At 38.5% G+C, this 19456-nt stretch overlaps 1 protein-coding gene across 1 annotated transcript; it reads right to left on the bottom strand.

Annotated features, from left to right (window-relative positions):
- Positions 1–13754: 13754 nt before the first annotated feature.
- Positions 13755–18148, bottom strand: thap1 (THAP domain containing, apoptosis associated protein 1). Its single transcript, XM_037753643.1, has 3 exons — positions 17942–18148; positions 16008–16200; positions 13755–15426 (listed from the first exon to the last, which is right to left on the bottom strand). The coding sequence occupies exons 1-3, from the start codon at positions 18118–18120 to the stop codon at positions 15031–15033; spliced, it is 768 nt and encodes a 255-aa protein (XP_037609571.1). The 5' UTR covers positions 18121–18148; the 3' UTR covers positions 13755–15030.
- Between the last annotated feature and the right edge of the window lie 1308 nt (positions 18149–19456).

The raw sequence follows: 19456 nt of genomic DNA on the forward strand, positions 1-19456 counted from the left end.
TGGAAAAATGGAAGTTAAAGACATAAAGTCTAACATTAATCCTGGTTGGAGCGTTTTGTTGCATTTTTGTTGCAAATTTGATTACATGTTCAACTTGTTTAAGTTTGGTTGACAAGAAAAAAGTAAAGTTACAAGCTAAAAAGGAAATATAAAAATGACGTAAAACATTCAACTACTTTAAGTTTAGTTGACAAGAAAAATGTAAAGTTACAAGCTAAAAATAAAATAAAATATTCTACTACTTTATGTTTGAGAAGAAAAAAGTAAAGTTACAAGCTAAAAATGAAATATAAAAATTTAATTAAATGTTCAACTTCTTTAAGATTAGTTGAGAAGAAAAATTAAAAGTTACAAGCTAAAAATGCAATGCAATGCAAAAATGAAATAAAATGCATGCAAACCAAAATAAAATCATACATAATTGATCAAGTGGCTGCCTCTCTCTCTCTCATATATTGTTAGTAATATTGTAGGTAAGGTTGCTTGTTTTGGGCTTGTTTCTATGGACCTGGATGCTTGTTTCTATAGCAACATCTGGCAACACTGCTCTCGAATTATGCACCCGAGACGAGAGCGCGCAACCGCCTGGAGCACACAGAAAAGTGCGCTATTTAACTTAACCATATACCTGCAACATCATCCGTCCACTCACCTCATCTTGAGTGCGGACTTCGTCTCACAGCCACCCTTCAAAGACGCTAAAAGACGAAGGAGTTCCCACAGAACAGACGACGAAGTAAAACTTTTCAAATCAGCTTTTCGCTCCGCTCTTTCAACAGCAGCTCTCTTCCGGGTGACGTCATCACGCACACCTCCAAACAACAACACACCGCGAACGCAGCGCACCTGTTAAAAGGGACAGTTCACCTTCATCCTCCAGTTCAAAGACTATCGGGATGTCGGAACAATGGGCAGTCCCCTTCCAGAACAGGTTCCTTCGAGTTAAAGGGACTGTTTGTAGCTTCTTACACGTATAAATCAACCCGGGTCGGTGTCCCATCCACGCTCGTGTGTGGCTACGCTGTTCAGACTCAGACTCCAACACAATCTACACGGAAGCACCAAAACCGCAAAGTTATATCTAGTGAAGCCCGTCTGTTAAACAGTGTTGGCCGCGGTCGGAGGATGCGGGGAGACCGTAGCTTTGGTCTCCAGGGCCGGAGTCTCTGTTCCTCTGCTCCTCTGCCTGCCTTCACTCACACACCGCGCTCGTTCTCGCTATATCGCTCCACTCTCACGTGCACGCACACTACACACTGCAGAAGAGTTAGTAGCTTTGAGAATATCTAGTGAATGTTCAGTGGACGTTTGTGCAGAAATAACTGCTGCAGCTCCTCCACACCAACAGAGGTTTCCAGTGTCTTATGAAGTGACGGGGCTCCGCAGAGAGAAACGTTATCTTGTCTCCAACCAAAACTCCGGTGTCTCCCCTGTTCCCTCCGGCCGCGGTCGGGAGGCTGAAGCAGGAAAAGCCAACACTAGGATCAGCAGTGATTCATGGAGAGACCTCCGTCTGCTCAGCTAACATATAGAGTGATATTGTGGTTTTAGCTGACGTGTGTCGCCTCACTGTGTTGATCAATGCTCGTTCATGTCTACGTAGAGCAAGCACAAGCGCGAGCGCGATCAACAGGACGCTGACTTTCGTTGACTTATCGGCCACAGGTGTCGCTGTTAACAAGCAATTTCTGATTCTTACAAACAGTCCCTTTAAATCGTACCTCATTGATGGTGTGGTCCTTGCTAGTGAATTAGTTATTTCTCTTATTTTGCACTTGCACCTTCATCTTATGTATACATATATGGTCTCAGTGTGCTCTCATGTTCCTAATTTATGTGTCATATAGCGGGGGCATATATGGGATTCAGATTATTACATTTTTATTCTGTAATTTTTTTAATCTAGAAAGCACTTTGCACTTAAGTTTGACAAACGCGGTATAAATAATGTAATTACTACACTAGTTGGCGGCTTATCTCTCTACTTTCTAATAGTAACATTCCACCACTGGCTGGTTGGTTTAGTGCCTTGCTCCAGGGCGCCTCTGTGGTACCATCAGTTGTTCTACTCCTTCACTTTCCCTCTGTTTCCTCCTCACAAGAGTTTCCAGTCGGTGTTTGGCTCGGCTTCATGGATTTATTTAGTGTCTGCAGATTGATCACACTGGTTTGTATTTAACCTACTTAGGCAGAGAGCGAGCGCGCTAAGCTGAGCCCCCTGCAGGATTTAACATTTCCAACTGTCAGGACGAATTAACCGGCACTAATACCACTTTCATCCCTCGCTGGGTTCCTTCAGTGGAGTGACTCACAGCTCTGTAACGCCGAGCAGGAGGATGTTGGAGCGTTTCTGAGAGTGATTCTTCTAAACATCCATGTTGATTAGACTCCGATCTGCTCCCAAGGGCTTCAAGAATGAGAAAAAAAAGCATCAGGGTTTGATTTATAAAACAATCATTTAAAAAAAAAAAAGTCAGTTATTAGTGTTTGGATCCAGGGTGTAAAAGTATTTATTATTTCTTCAATTACACATCTGATCAACACATTCTGATCATTAAATCTGTCTGTAAGGAGACGACATCAACAGGTGAAAAGAATTTTAATCTTATACATATATTTATATATTAGGTCAATATTACGACGGAGTGTTAGGGCCACATTGAGGGGGAAAAAAATCTGAGATTTCGAGATTAAAGTCGTAATTGAATGAGATAAAGTCATACTATTTGAAGAAAAAAGTTGTAATATTCTCTTTTAGATCCAATGAGCCCAACTGTATTCATGTGTGATGATGTTAGTCCCCATAGGAGCCATTTCATCGTAGTGAGACCATTTTTTTAAACTTGACCTCACTGTATAAAATGACCTGTGGTGACCTCTAGGATAATCACAGCCTCATGAAACTTTACAGCCACAAACTAGACACCTAGAGCATTCAGAGGATGGATGGCTTTCCTAGGTAGATTGACAATAAGGGGGTTTCTGAGCAGTTTACACAACAGGAGTGCTCGTCAGCAAAAGATGCGATTCTTGCAGAAATCTCAAAATGTCAAAAGTCACAGCATGGCTTTTTCTATGGTGTTCCTCGAGGTCTTGGTGTCTTAATGTGGTATTTTGGAGGATTATTGATCATTTTTATCAATTCTCGAGTGGTAAAAAAAATGGTTAAATTTAGCACCAAATCTGTGTAACAAATGGTATCAACCCAAATATTGCTGCGACAACTTAGGAGACATGATAGAGCATGGGGATGACCATCATGTACTTCCATCATAATGTTATAAACCCTTATACACTTTTACAGTTAATTTTAAATAATTAATTCATGTTTATTTCTGATTTCTGACTAGAACAACTTGACGCACAGTGCTGAACTGCTTCTCAAATTAATCAGGTTCCCAGCTTTCAGATGATGTACACCACTTCTATAAGACATCTACTGCTGACCTGCTATCTCCCCCTAAAGATCCCCTGCACCCCCCTAAAAAAAGACTAAAACAGGTCTATTGTGGGTCTCAGGGGGTTAAAAGCTAGTTTTTAAAACACACACACACATCACCAACACCTTATTTTCACCAAACTGTGTAAAACTTAAATAAGCCCCTCTCTCTCTTCCAAATCCAAGGGAAAAAAAACACCTCCATGAATTATAGATGAGCGTGAAGAGGATTAATTATAGCGCACTAAAACCTGATGCTAATGTGCTGCGTTCAGACCGACACTAATGCTAATGACAGAGACAGAAACCACATATCTCCACACAGGAGAATCGGTTAATATCATCAGTTTTCACAGCAGGGATTTGATGTTGTATTTATAACAGACTCTCAAACTGACCTTACAGCTCATAGTGTACAGACATCATTTTACAGTTTTCATAATAGACTATATATAGTGACATGGAGATCATATTCCCCCTAAAATCTCTCCCTTTAAATATGACAAAACATTAAGGGCTAGTTCACATGTTTAAGTCGTAATCCTCTTGTTTTAATGTGAAACTCTGACGTATAAATTCTCCCTTCTCTGTTTCTGTTTAACTGCATAGCTTTGAATAGTAACTGGTTGAAATAATCTATTACCAAATCTCAGTATCATTTATAAAACAGGTTTCTCTCTTCTTTGGAAAACAAAACTCAAACCCAGTTGACTCCCCAGCAGGAAGAATTTGTTTCTCACCACATCCCTAAAACAATAACAGAGCCATAACTGCCCTATTTAAAAAAAAAAAAAAAAAAGGTTGTCTTTATTCCAGATGTCATGACATATTGGAATCGGTTTGCCACTCTGCTGCGCTGTAGCCGGTCTGCGAGCGTCACTGTCCGGATGGCAAGCGAGCTACGCCCGCGGGTAATTATGGAGCTTTTCAACTCCAAAAAGGCAGATTTTCACAGGTTCCCGTTCATTTATAATGGACATTTACTGTATGTTGTGATATTTAAACAAACTATCAGTCAACAAGGAAATAAAAGCCCCTTGTCTACGAGACCGGTCTCTGGAGAGCTCCTAGCGGTCTGTGAGCGTCACTGCCTGGCTGGCGAGGTAGCGACCCCGGCAGGCGTTATAGCTAACTGTCACTGCAGTTTGTGGAGCTTCTAAACTCCAAAAACGTTGGAGCAAATGTTCGATTCTCCATCTAATATTGTAAAACTGCCAATAATCAACATCTACACAGTTGATTTCTCGCCTCAAAAATGTTCAGAAGTGAATTTAGTGATGAAATAGCTACGAAAAATGTAAAAAACAAAACGAGCCATTTTTGGCTGCTGCTGTTAGACTGTACCGTTCCAGCGCTTTGCATTGTGGGATACAGTAGGCGAGGTAGACTGCTCCAATGCATACTGGAGATTTTTTCCATATCAGTACGACATCAGGGGATTTTGGCATACTGTAGATTTTGCTTTTGTTCGCATACTGCATACTACATTTTGGCCAAATCAGTGCGTACTACTAGTATATAATGAGGTTTGGGATACAGCCAGAGTTTATCAGGGCGGGTTTCTAACAGTCAAGGCCCAACAGGCCTTTAGCTATTTAGCTATTCAAGTTTTTAAAAGTTGGACATTTGCTTTTTACCATTTTATGGTGAAGTGTCATCATGTGTTTTAACATGTTTTGTATACATTTCCGTCGATGTCAGTACGGGTTGGCTTGAGCTTCACTCTTAACGTTCATCTTGCGACCTGCTCAGCTGGGACTAGAAGCGTGGTCGGACAGTCAGGCGGACGGATGTTGGAGGAAAAAGGCCCCGCAGCGGCTCTGCTGCATGACATTACAGAGAAAAAACACGACAAGGAAATTTATGCTGCTGCCTCTTTGTGTTCACGCTGTGAGAGAGCAAGCTGAGCGGAAACTGATCAGATCTGATCAGAGCCACGTTCAGGACGAGGCCAGCGGGGGGGTGGGAGGGAAGGGAGGGCGGGGGGGTTATGTGTGCACGTTCACGGAGCCATAAACTAATTTCCAGAGTCGTGGTCACAGATCGTCTAAAAATAATAACGCCTCACATGTTTTATCTTCAAACTGGAGGTCAGAAGTAGAATCAACAGCAGCTTTCAGTTCTTTACTGTTTTTTTCTTTTTGTTTTAATTTAAAGTTACTGGCTGACTTTCATGTCACTGTTCCTTTAATTAATTAATTAATTAATTAATTAATTAGTTAATTGATAATTGTAAAAGTGTATAAGGGTTTAGAACCTTATGATAGAAGTAAATGATGGTCATCCCCATGTTCTATTATGTCTCATAATTTGTTGCAGCAATTCTGGGGTTGACACCATTTGTTACACAGATTTGGTGCTAAATTTAACAATTGTCAAGTTCCAAAAAATGGTGTGACTACAATGAAATGGCTACTATGGGGACTAACATCATCACACATGAATACAGTTGGGCTCATTGGATCCACAAGAGTCTCAGCTTTACAGTGATACCCAATTTATGTAATTCAGAGAAAGTTTAGGGTACCCATAGAACCCAATTTCATTCACATATCTTGAGGTCAGAGGTCAAGGGACCCCTTTGAAAATGGCCATGCCAGTGTTTCCTTGCTAAAATTTAGCCCAACTTTGGAGCGTTATTTAGCCTCCTTCTCAACATGGCAGCATGACCATGTTGGTACCGATTGATTCATTAGGTTTTCTTGTTTCATATGATATATGTAACTTCACTCTAGCTCTAAAACGGAACCTACTAGAGCCTCTGAAAGACAGTAAAGTCAGTCGGGATCGCTGACTCTGAGACCCTCTCGGAGGTCTCTGAGGGTTAATATTCATTATATGGAAATCTGAGAATATCAAACTGTTTTCATGCTCGTGTGCTTCATTCTGGAGGTCAAAGGTCATTACGGAGCAGCTCGGCCCCACTAGGACGACTAATTAGTCAGTCAAGGTTGAAAATGATATTTAGAGAAAAACTTCAGGCCAAAAGCCAAAATCAAATATCTGCTCATCATCATCATCATTAACGAGGTCAGATCAACAAAATCATGAACACACGCCAATAAAGCTTCAGAAGGAAACGGAGATGACACAGAGCTGAGTGAGACAGAGATACAACCATATAGAAATAGGAGTAGAATGGATATTGAGCTGTTTGCCGAGGTCATTTGACTAACAAAATTGCGATTGTTGTTAGTTGTTATGGTGACAACACACATCAGTAAGGCCGTAAAGTATGTTACACTCACTAGTTTGAGAACTCCTTTTTCTTGGGCCTACCATCCACATTAAGCCAAATTATTTGGAATTACTGCCAAATTACCCCAATATTTACCTCAATATTAATAAAAAATGACCTTATTATAAACATTATTTCATAATTATATGTTAAAATGGCATGTAATCGTTAAAATAGGGCCCTGAGGCTTGAGAAGCGGAGGTGGAAAATCAAAAATAATAAAAGACACTTCTGATCAGACACAAATCTCACCATTGTGTAACTTATTGTCTACACAAATGTAACCTGGTAGCTGATGTCATGATTCAGGGAGGTTTTTAAAGAAATTTAAAATAAGTTATTTGCTAATTATCATCTATTTATCAGCAGACATGGACATAAAACATATCAATTAACTTTGTATTCTTTTCCTGGAAATGTATTAAATAAATTACCAGCTATCGGGAAATAGCGGAATATAATTATTAAGTAATATTTATAATAAAGTAATTTTTGATAAATTCTGAGGTAAATATTGGGGTAATTTGGCAGTAATTCCAAAGAAATTTAAAATAAGTTACTTGCTAATTATCACCTAATTACCATGAAATTTGCAGACCTGTAAAATAAAGTGTTACCAGACTCACTTATTCAAACTGTCTAGTGTTGTAAATTTGTTTTTAATTATTTTTTATTCTTCTAAAACCCTTTGTGAATGTGTTCCATGGAAGTTGCAATACTAAATAAACGTATTATTGTTATTATTACAATGGTTGCAATGAACACATAAAAAGGGCTGCCACTCTGACCATCCTTCTACTTCTTCCTTCTACTTTACTACTATATTCTATTTCTATGGATACAACCGACATCAGAGGACCACACGTCTGTTTTTTTTTTTTACATGAACTTCAGATCGTTCACATCCTGACAGGTGTCTCATAGATGAGAGAATGAAACAAGTCATGCACACTGTTAGCGCTAAGTCTAATGAAATATTATATGTGAGCCACAGGTCACAACAACCAATCAGAAAAAAGTAATCAGATCACAAATGCCAATCACAGACAATCATCCGGATCAATAACATACTGTATAACGAGACAACAAGCAGCCTCTGACAGTAACTATTTTTTTCTACCTTTACTTTAGTTTGTGCGGCGGCTCGTCCTGCAGCAGATTAATGTTCCTGAATTAAAGCTGACAAATCCCAAACAAATGACTGACTGACACAGATGTGTGTGTGTGTGTGTGTTTATTGTTGTTGACATACATATTCAGTGTTGATTTGTTACACTGTCTGTACCTTCAGATTATTATTAGCCACAAGCTTTAGGATGACACACGAACACACATGAATTATTCATTATTTCTGTTCAAATATATTTACATTAATAGTAAAAGCAGGTAAATAAACATCAGTTAGATCCCTGTTTGGGGTTTTCTAATTGTCTTTAATAATCATTTATTTAATATTTATTTATATAATTTTCTTCTTTTTTACAATGTAATCTCTTTATAAAAAAATAAAATGTACAAAAAAATATATATAAATTGATCTGACATGAGACGACTTCATTTTACAGGTCCGCAGATTTCATGGCAATTAGGTGATAAATAGCAAGTAACCTATTTGAAATTTCTTTTGAATCAATGCCAAATTACCCCAATATTTACCTCAAAATATATCAAAAATTACTTTAATATAAACATTATTTAACAATTATATTCCGCCATTTCCCAATAGCTGGTAATTTATTTAATACATTTCCAGGAAAAGCTCAAAAACAACTTCACGTCAGTCGGTTAATGTTTAATGATGTTAAAGGTTTGAATGAACAAAGCAGCTATGATCAGAACACAAAATTATCTTCAGATCTAAAACATGTTTGAAATATTTCAATACATGTGTAATCTCAATGAATAGTATGAGTGTGTGTGTGTTGCAGTGTTTATGATATTCAGTCTGTGTGTTAAAGTCATACTTTGCCGCCTGCTTCCTCACTTTCTCATGACATCAGGCAAGAATTAAATTGTCAGACGTGACTCAAACCAACACACCTCTACTGTGTTAATGCTGAGCCGCACGCACACACACACACACACACACATAGAGGAGGTGAAACCATGTCGTTATGGTTACGGTGTGTAACAGCAACGCCCTTTAACCCCAGGGGGAGTGATGTCACATGGTCACCACCCCGGCGTGCGTCATGGTGACATCGACGGACAGAAACGCCGACACAATAACAGGTTTCTGTTTACTGAGCTGATAAATAACGTGACACACACCGAAGATCATCTGGTACTCAGGACTAGAAATTCATGGAAGACAAAACTATAGCTCCAAATACTGTATTTCTAAAAGCTTTAAAGCTGCAGTGGGTAGAAATGGAGAGCAAACGGTCAAACTAGGCAGCGCTGATCAAATATGAATCAATATTCTGTTACTGAAATGCCTATTTCTCTCCTCAGATGTTTTCAGAATCATCTTGTAGTGCACGGTTTAGCAGCCATGTTGAGATCAAGTTGAGGAAACACCAAGCACCGCCCACCAGCCGGAGAACAGCCAATAGGAACGCTCTCTCTCTGAAATGACCTGTGATTGGTCAAAGTCTTCCATCTCGCGCTAGATTTTTTAAAAACAGAGCCATGAGGAGGAGCAGAAGTCTCTCAGAACACTTTAATTACAATATGCTGAAATGTTATTATGGATTTTTTGCCCAATGATGCCAAAAAAATGTTGCCTACTGAAGCTTTAATAGCAATTTAACTTTTATATATATTCTATGTTTTATATATGCTTTGCTCAGCAGCACCTTGGCAGCATCATCAACGTTCCTTTCATCCTCTCCCTCCTCTGGTTTCTCTGGGATTTGAACCGACAGCTCTCTGCTCACAGTTAAAGCCTGTTTTCTCCCTCGTCTCCGTCTCCTTCCCTTGAGGCGTTTTTTATAGAAACAGCAGATTATTGGCAGGGAGATCAGACATTATTATAGATCTGATAGACGCTGCGAGGCAGGGTTTTTAGATTTATGGCATTGTTTACATTTATATATACCATCATCATTATCATCATCATGTTCGTCCTGCTAACCTCAATTTACTCCAAGTCCTCGGCTCAGCGCCCCGGGCCGTCCAGACTGAAGAGAATAAAAGTGAATCTGTGTAGTTTCTATCTGGGTCAGAGGATGAACATATTCATCAGCGGCAGATTCACATGAGCAGAGTCTGAACAGAAGAAAATGATCTGATGGAAGAAAAGACTCTGCTGTGTACGTGCTGTTCGTCTTTAACCTCTGATTTCCCTCTTAAATGTAACTTTAAGTGGCATTTAGTGCTCTTAAAACACACTACCGTCTAACAATATGAACACACAGTATAAAATAACGATTTATGTTTAGATATAGACATATATTTTTGATCCAATATCGAGGATAATATATGTGATATTTTACCATACAGTCAACGTATTTGACATAGTAACATTACATTACTTAATATATGTATTTACATATTGCATTTTCAGTTTATTTAGCAAAATATTTGGAAAAAATTATCTAACATCTTTCTAATAATCGTTCTATTGTACAGGGGTCAGTAAATCAACTTTTTTGTTTTATTAAAAATTCAGTTAATACTTAATTTTACAGGTCTGAAATTTTCATGGTAATTAGTTGATAATTAGCAAGCAACCTATTTGAAATTTCTTTGGAATTACTGTCAAATTACCCCAATATTTACCACAAAATGTATCGAAAATTACTTTAATATTAACATTATTTAATAATTTTATGCTAAAATAGCATATAATTATTAGCAAACCTCAGTATGAAACCAATAGTATGTGAATTGCGTACTATTTCCGGGGAAATATATTACAATATGCAACGCTGGACACTACGGCGGCACAAATATCCCACAATGCAACGCGGTAGCGACGACAACATTCATAACGGACGTTGACGGACGGCTCTGTAACATTAATAACGCTTAAATTTAACTGTAAGATTTCACTTTGCTAGGCGTTATATACATTTTAAATTAATTCCGACTTTTGATTCTCACAAACCGTCGTTTTGGTCACATGACGATTTGCGCGGGATACCATGGTTACACGTCTGCAACTGGCTCACAGGAAGTGACGACATAAATTCCTGCTGAGTGCATCCAAAAAAATACATACTACTGTTTATTCACACAAAAGTATGTTGAATGATAGTACGCATATTGAGTATGCAATTCCGGATAAAGCTTTTACCCCAAAATTACATAGTAGAATTATACATAAATAAATATAGTAGAATTTAAATTAAAAACAGTTATTCTGTGTGTTGACTATATTTAAACATTTTTATATCTATTTCTTTTTTGGCATTCAAATGTATATGAGCATGTTTCATGTTTAAATGTGTGCAAAAATACACTTTTTTGTATTCACAGGATGTTTTTATCCGTGTGAATGGTGTATATAAAACCCAATATTACCTTTGTTTTTGGTTGCTGGTGGAAGCAGCAGTAGGTCATCCAGGTGTTGTTTAATCAGAGCGGTCAGACTGCAGCCCGAGGAGGAGCGTTACAGATCGGGACAGGACGACCTTGATGCTACTCTTCAGCCCAAACACGTCCACCTGGATCACATTCAGCCCCGCAGAGGTCTTGTTCACCTGAGGAAGGGTTGAGGTCACCGAGGAGGTGAAGTCCGCTGTCTAAACTGAAAACTTGCTCCTGTTAGTGTCCCCTGGAGGATGTGAAAAACTGTCAGAATAATATCCTGAAGATTTAGCTACAATCTGAGTCTTAGTAGTGGAGCTAAAAATGTAAAGTTTGTCCTGAGGCTGGCACTAGAAGAGAGGTCATGGGGGTCATTACAATCCAAAGCGTTCATTCTCCGGGAGGGGACAGGAATGGGGTCCAAAAAATCTGTTTATTTAGATCCTCATTAGTTGTTGCCTTGGCAAGAACTACTCCATGGGTCCATATAAAAAGCACAATATAATCAACATCATCAGTTGCTCCCCACCTGGGAGTCGGAACCCTCAAGATAGATTCAAGATCAATTTTAAGGGTCACAAGGTGATCAGATGGATACGAAATATAAAATATAAAAATATTTGGTAACACTTCATTTTACAGATCCGCAAATTTCATGGTAATTAGGTGATAATTAGCAAGTATTTGAAATTTCTTTGGAATTACTGACAAATTACCCCAATATTTACCTCACAAGTTATCAGAAATTACTTTATTATAAACATTATTTAATAATGATATGCTAAAATAGCATATAATCGTTTAAATAGGGCCCTTAGGCTTGAGAAGCGGCTGTGCGCTGCTCTTCATCGGAGGTGGAAACTAATAGAAGACACTTCTGATCAGGAACAATATCACCAATGTGACTTATTGTCTACACAAATGTAACCTGGTAGCTAATGTCATGATTCAGGGAGTTTTTTTAAGACTTTCAAATAAGTTATTTTTACTAATTATGAATAAAGCATATCAATTAACTTTGTATTCTTTTTCTGGAAATGTATTAAATAAATAACCAGCTATTCATTAGTGCTTATTGGGAAATAGCGAAACATAATTATTATATAATGTTTATAATAGATATAAAATAATAATAATAAAAGTCCAGAGTCAAGTCCCAAGTCAAGAATTATAATTAAATTTTGAGGTAAACATTGGGGTAATTTGGCAGTAATTCCAAAGAAATTTCAAATAGATTACTTCCTATTGTTCACCTAATTACCATGACATTTACAGACCTGAAAAATGAAGTGTTACCAAATATTTACACAAAATGATAACACCAACTTCTATTCATTTCTTCAGATATTTGTCTAATTTATTTATTTATTTTTTATTTATTTTTCTGGATACTTTCACCTCTTCAGGCCAAATGGTTGGGGACCACTAAACAACAGTAAATAATACGGTTACAATTTCACCATTGCACTCAAACAAAATGACACCAAGATATAACATTTCATGCAGGTTAGTGTGATTCAAAGTGCACTTTAAGGTGGTTTTCACAGCTAAGTGTGTATCTAATGTTGTTTTAAGTGTACTTTTTTAATAGTACTTTGTACTACTCAGCCGGTGCACTGTGTGATCAGTGATCATTAGAGAGAGTTACTGGGATGAACCCACTGGTTTCTGACATACAGCTCTGTACCACCACCTGCTGGCCAAACGTATCACTGCTTTTCTTTTCCCTCAAACGAAAGAATTGCACATTACATTAATTTACTGAGTTGAATCAAAATGAAATAAATAAATAAATAGTTTAATCCTCTGAGACCCGATCCCGACTGACTCTACTGTCTTCCAGAGGCTCTAGTAGGTTCTAAAGGAGGCTAAATAACGCTCCAAAGTTACGCCAAATTTTGGTGAGGAAAAACTGTCATGGCCATTTTCAAAGGGGTCCCTTGACCTCTGACCTCCAGATATGTGAATGAAAATGGGTTCTATGGGTACCCACAAGTCTCCCCTTTACAGACATGCCCACTTTATGATAATCACATGCAGTTTGGGGCAAAAAACATGCAGTATAAAGGCAATCATATTAGATGAACAGGAGAATAAATGTAAGCATGTACTCCACCACTACCATCTTCCTGATGTGAATAGATTGACTCCAGAGCTTCTTGCTTTCCTCCTCAGACAGAGGCTCCTGGCGCAGGGCTTCTTCATCCTCCTCCTCCTCCCTCATTTTTCCATCTTCCACCTGCTGTTGGAAGCTGAATACAAAAACCAACCACCAAATATAATATATAAGTAATCATATCCTATATAGAAAAAGATACACATGAGAAAGGAATGTAATACTTGGGAGTAATAAACTTCCACTCATTGCGAACGCCGGCATCCTCGGCCGACTTTACCGTCTTTCAGAGACTGTAGCTTTTTTTGCAGAGGGAAAAACTGGCAAGGGCATATTCACAGGGGTCCCTTGACATATGACCTCAAGATATCTGAATAAAAATGGGTTCTGTGGGTACCCTCGCTCGCTATTCAATCACCGAAAAATGCAATTCTTGCAGAAATCTCTAAATGTCAAAGGTTTTCTGACACACACACACACAGAAAGAATGTTTTTGCATCATCTTTATGTGAAGAAAAATACTGAAAGAAAGTAAACCATTCAAAAGTATTACAAATGTACAATTTGTTTCACTTCCTTTAAGGAAGAATTCTTCAAAGTCAAAAAACATAAATAGGATAGAGCATAGGGAGGGGGTTTGGAATCCCCCAAATCCCAAACCAGGATCTCTGACGGATCAGTTCAACATTTTGGGAAAAATAGTTTGTTATCTTTCGGAGACTGAAATGAGAGTATCGATATCAAAGTCATGTTTGTGTGTTAACTACAGAGCTGGAGTCAGGATGGTCGGCCTAGCTTAAAGGGAAACAGCTAGCCAGGCTGAAATTCAAAAATAAATCTTCAAACACCCCTGAAGCTCACTGATTAACAACTTCAACTTGTTTGTTAAATCATTACACAAACAAATACTATAATTACTGCTTCACGGTTGTACGCCTCCGTCTACCAGTCAAATTGCAGTTTACATCCATGTCTGTCCAAAATGTCATCAATTCATCCTGTTAGATATTTGTGTTATATAATTGTCATAATTGTCATATGAATTCTTGAGTTAAGGCCTAAAAACGTGCTTTGTGAGGTCACAGCGACCTCGACCTTTGACCACCAAAATCGAATCAGTTCATCCTCGAGTCCAAGTGGACGTTTGTGGCAAATTTGAAGAAATTCCCTCGAGGCGTTCCTGAGATATCGCGTTCACGAGAATTGGACGGACAACCCGAAAACATAATGCCTGACAGCCGCGGCTGTCGTCGGCACGGAAGCATAATAAAAGACATCAGTTTGTGATTTTAGGGGGAGTTACATGTTGGAACTATTTCTTGAAGAACAAAAGTTTATCCATCCACCCAGTACTTCAGTGCAGCGTCTCCACTGGTTGCCTAGCAACCTCAATGTGACGACAAGACTCCAGGGGAAACAGAGCAACCCAGCTGTTTGTCAAGAAATGGTTTCAGCCATAGAACTCCCAATAAAACCAAACCCCAAAATGTTGAACTGTTCATTTAAAGTGACATTACTTAAAGTCATTTCACCGCAGCCCAAACAGAAACAAAATGATATGAAAAGAGTTTGTTGTATCCATCAAATCGGATCCACATCTTGCATTTGCACTTCCCGAACAAGTGAGTCCTTCAGCTCTAAGCTCGGAGGGTTCGCCGCCTCGCTCAGCAGCTCTTCAACAGTCCGCCAGCTGCTGCTGACAGATGTGAGATTGAACCTGCAGCAGATTTTAATTTGACCACACGCTCGTCTCTCGTTTCCTCGTTACTCGAGGCCTTTGAGTGTGTGGTACAGGTGTTTCGGTAAAATCACATATCCCTCTCCCAGAGCTGTTGGCGGCTCGCGACCGGTTCTTTGTGTCTCACACGCCACCTTCAGCCTCTTTAGCTGTCTCTCCTGCCGCCGACACTTCTGCTGCGTCGTCTTTAGCTTCTTCCTCAGACTCCCCAACTGCTCCTCCAGCTGCTCGATGCGCTTCTTCTGCCAAAAAGAGTCCTCCGCTGTGTAGTTGTGGTCGCAGGAGACCGCCAGTGTTTCGCACCGGATCTCGGGAAGGCTCCTCCCGGGCTCCTCCTCCTCCTCCACCGCCAGGTCAGAGGTCAGAGGCAGAGAGAGAGGGAAGTGGATCTCTGATGTGAAGGGATCCTCCAGGGACTTTGACTGTCAGACAGAAAACAAACAAGAGTTGCTGCTTTCTGAACTACCACAGGAAAGTTTCTAGATATCAGCTGGGAGAAACCTTGAGGGGTTTGGTAGCATTATATCAAAACGCTTGGAGTTTGTCTTTAATTGTAACCGTCAGTGATGGTGGCCTTGCAGCCATTTCATGACCAGTTTGTTGACATTTTTGTAGTTCTTTTCACCAACAGGAAGATCTCATACATGTCAGAAACTCTGCAGCTTGTATGATATGAACATACGATCTAATACTTGAGCACAACAGACCCATCGTTAATGTTATTAGCCTGTGCTTTTCCTACAATGACAAGTCAAAAATAATCTTCAATCTAAACCTCATTGAAAGTCATATATTCAGTTCATAGGTGTAAATATTTAGCAATCTCTACATAAGAACCAGTTAATGCGGTGCAACCTGCTTTAGTTTACAAGCACTTACATTAGAACTAGATTATGTTTTAATTTATGAAGAGCTGGTGCAACCGGCTCCTGAACTAAAAGTTTACTTGGTCTGGATCAAATGTGTGTGGACTCTGCAGTGGAAATTCACTGAGCTGCCTCACCTTGATGTTGAGGTTGAAGGTGAAGAGCGACGGCACAGCGTTCTCCTTCAGCACTCTGTTGTTGCACTCTCTCTTGAAGCAGTCTTTGGTGAAGTGCTGCGAGCAGATGTTGCTGTACTTCGTCGGCTTGAAGTTGTTTCTCCTCATCGCCGCCACCCATTTACAACAAACATCTGGGCGCGCCAAAGGGAACCTGGCAAAATGAGAAATAAATCTAAGGTGCGCGTTCACAACAGACTTGTTTAAAAACGGAGCAGTTGGAAAATTTAAAGGTCCCATACCGTGCTCATTTTCAGGTTCATACTTGTATTTTGTGCTTCTACTAGAACATGTTTACATGCTGTAATGTTCAAATGTACTGTCTGCCTGAATATACCTGTATTTACCCTCTGTCTGAAACGCTCCGTTTTAGCGCATTTCAACGGAATTGCGTTGCTAGGCAACGGTGTGGTTCCATGTTTACTTCCTGTCAGCTGATGTTATTTACATACTCTGCAACAGGAAATAAACTGGGACACATTTATCATGTTTATGTTTAAAACTGTGTAATGATCTATATATTGTATGTTTGTGACATCACAAATGGACAGAAATCCTAACGGCTTGTTTCAAACGTACAATTTCTGAATAAGGGCTGTGTGTTTTTCTCCGTATATTGAGTGTTTTAATCGTTTAACAGTATTTATATAGCACTTAAATCTGCTTTATAATATAAAAGACATGAAAATCTCACTTTTTACAATATGGGACCTTTAAACAATGTATTATCTAGGGATGATAATAATTTACCACTTAAAGGTAAATCCTGACAGTATGCCAGGCAGACACACAGCTGACAATTTGTACCCAATGATGACAAAAATATTCTGCCTACTGCAGGTTTAACACAACTTGCAATTTTTAGGTTGTATCAGGCTCCGTTTTAAAGCTAGCGTGAAGATACTGGCATCATATGAAACTAGAACACCTAAGGAAACTATTGGTACCAACCATGTGCATGGCCATTTTCAAAGGGGTCCCTTGACCTCTGACCTCAAGATATGTGAATGAAAATGGGTTCTATGGGCACCCACGAGTCTCCCCTTTACAGACATGCCCACTTTATGATAATCACATGCAGTTTTGGGGCAAGTCATAGTCAAGTCAGCACACTGACAGCTGTTGTTGCCTGTTGGGCTGCAGTTTGTTATGATTTGAGCATATTTGTTTATGCTAAATGCAGTACCTGTGAGGGTTTCTGGACAATATTTGTCATTGTTTTGTGTTGTTAAATGATTTCCAATAATTACTGCTACTGCTCTGTAACTTGTGTTGTTAGTAGACTTAAGTCTGGTTCAGCTCGTCTCACATGCCACACAACATGTTTAACCTGTTCCAGCAAAGTATACTTCAGGCTAACATTAGCTTGACAGCCAACAATACAAAAAGAACTGTAACCAAACTCCATTCAGAATTAATGTGATTTAAGTATTTCTGGATGAGGAAAACATGTTGGGGAATATGATAAGTGTTTAACTAACATGTAATATGTCTTGGTAAATTCGGCATATAGAAGTCTGTGAAACTGTACTTAAGTTAACACTGAAACTGGGATGTTTGGGCATCACCACAGTAACCACGATGCAGTTTAACTAGTTCATTCGGAGGAGGGGGACTGCGCGATTGGTGGGCGAACTTGATACAAACCTTTAAATTTCTCAAAGTAAGATGGTGCTTGGTGAATTATCGGTGAGACGAATTAACCAGTAAAATCTACTGACACAAGAAATGTCTTTTGTTAACTTCTACCACCCACCTACTGTTCACGACGAGCAATTAAGCTTAAATACGACATATAGTGAACGCAGTCTGGTGAACTCTGTCTTCCAGGTTTATCCGTCATGTCTGGACAGTTAACTCTAACTAGCTCACGCAAATCGTTCAGATAAACTTACTTGTGGAAGGAAATGTCTTTGTCTTTATGGTAGCGGTTCTTACAGCCGTACGCGGAGCACGTCTGAACCATGACTGCTGACCGGGACGACACGCACTGAGGCTCGGACTGATACTCTACGAGGCTCCGCTGGTGCTGCTCCACAACCTCCGCACAGGCTTCACTGCCAGTAACAATCATGGCGGCGGGGATTGGGTCACGTGGACTGTGTTCTTGGAACTGATTGGCCAGAAACACCTTACGGTAATCTCTCACAATGTCCACCAGAAGGAGACAAAGAAGAAATTGTCAAATAAAATAAATAAAATAATTAAAATAATTAAAATAAATAAAATAAATAAAATAAATAAAATAAATAAAATAAATAAAATAAATAAAAATAAATAAATAAATAAAAAAATAATAATAATATATGACCCTTATACTCTGAAATATATCATTCCATTTCATATACTGTATATATAGCTGTCAGACTCCACAACCAGCACTGCTCCCAGTAGACCACTTACACACCAAAAAACTGACAATAACCTGATATTTTCAGGTGGAATTTCATTCATTCATTCATTCAGTCATTCATTCATTCTCACTGTGCAATATCATTTTCCACTTGTGCAATTTTGGTAATAGTCTGTTTATTGTCAATACTGTATATACTGCTCCTATTTTTATACTTCCTTCTATTTAAATGGTTCATATTTTGTTACACTTTGTTTAGCTCTTTTTTTTTTTACTGTGTTAGCTGATGCATCTTGTTTTTTGCACTATCCCCTTTGCTGCTGTATACTGCAAATTTCCCCACTGCGGGACTAATAAAAGAATATCTGATCTTATCTTATCTTATATCACACTCAGATTAATTTAAATTTAAATAACTGCCATTCAACTTCAAATCTGTTATAAAAACATGTTACAGCTGCATATTTATACAAAAATGTGTTCGGAATCAGATACTTACAATTTGATTATTTCTAAATACATAAACATGTATGTGTACATGTACATTTGTGTGATACAATGTTATGTATACATTTTAAAAATATCCACCCGCCCTTGATGAATACCATTTTATTTCTACATATATCTTTTTGGGATTTATTTTTATGGCTTAAGAGGAAAAAGATACTCTGCTGTAAAAAAAAAAGACTTCATTTTTAATTAAATTTTCTGAAGATGTTATTGTTATTGTTATTGTTATTGTTAATGTGATAGTTTGTTTAAGATATTAAAAATCACTTCAAATACTCTTGTTAGTTTCTGCTCTGTATTTTGTGCTAAAAAAAACAATTTTAGATGCTGAACGTTGTAGTGGTTTGTAAATAAAAATTTGAGCAAGAAAAATGTATTTGTTGCGTGTTTGCTGCAGATTCCACTGGTACCATCAGTGTGAAAACAAAGGTCAATATCATGTGTTTCATATACACGATGACGTCCACTATTACTACTATTATTATTAGTCATATTTCTATTATTTTTATAGTGGTTGTTATTATAGTTGTTGCTGTGCACTTCTCTC

Source organism: Sebastes umbrosus, chromosome 19 (genome assembly GCF_015220745.1).
Source record: "Sebastes umbrosus isolate fSebUmb1 chromosome 19, fSebUmb1.pri, whole genome shotgun sequence".
Lineage (NCBI taxonomy): Eukaryota > Metazoa > Chordata > Actinopteri > Perciformes > Sebastidae > Sebastes > Sebastes umbrosus.

Bases quoted from the DNA above. Each gene is read 5' to 3' on its own strand.
- thap1 (XM_037753643.1), bottom strand. From the start codon at position 18,120: ATGATTGTTACTGGCAGTGAAGCCTGTGCGGAGGTTGTGGAGCAGCAC. The intron at 16,201-17,941 runs GTAAGTTTATCT...TCATTTTGCCAG, and splicing joins AAAGACATTTCCTTCCACAA to GTTCCCTTTGGCGCGCCCAG. The intron at 15,427-16,007 runs GTGAGGCAGCTC...TCTGTCTGACAG, and splicing joins CCTTCAACCTCAACATCAAG to TCAAAGTCCCTGGAGGATCC.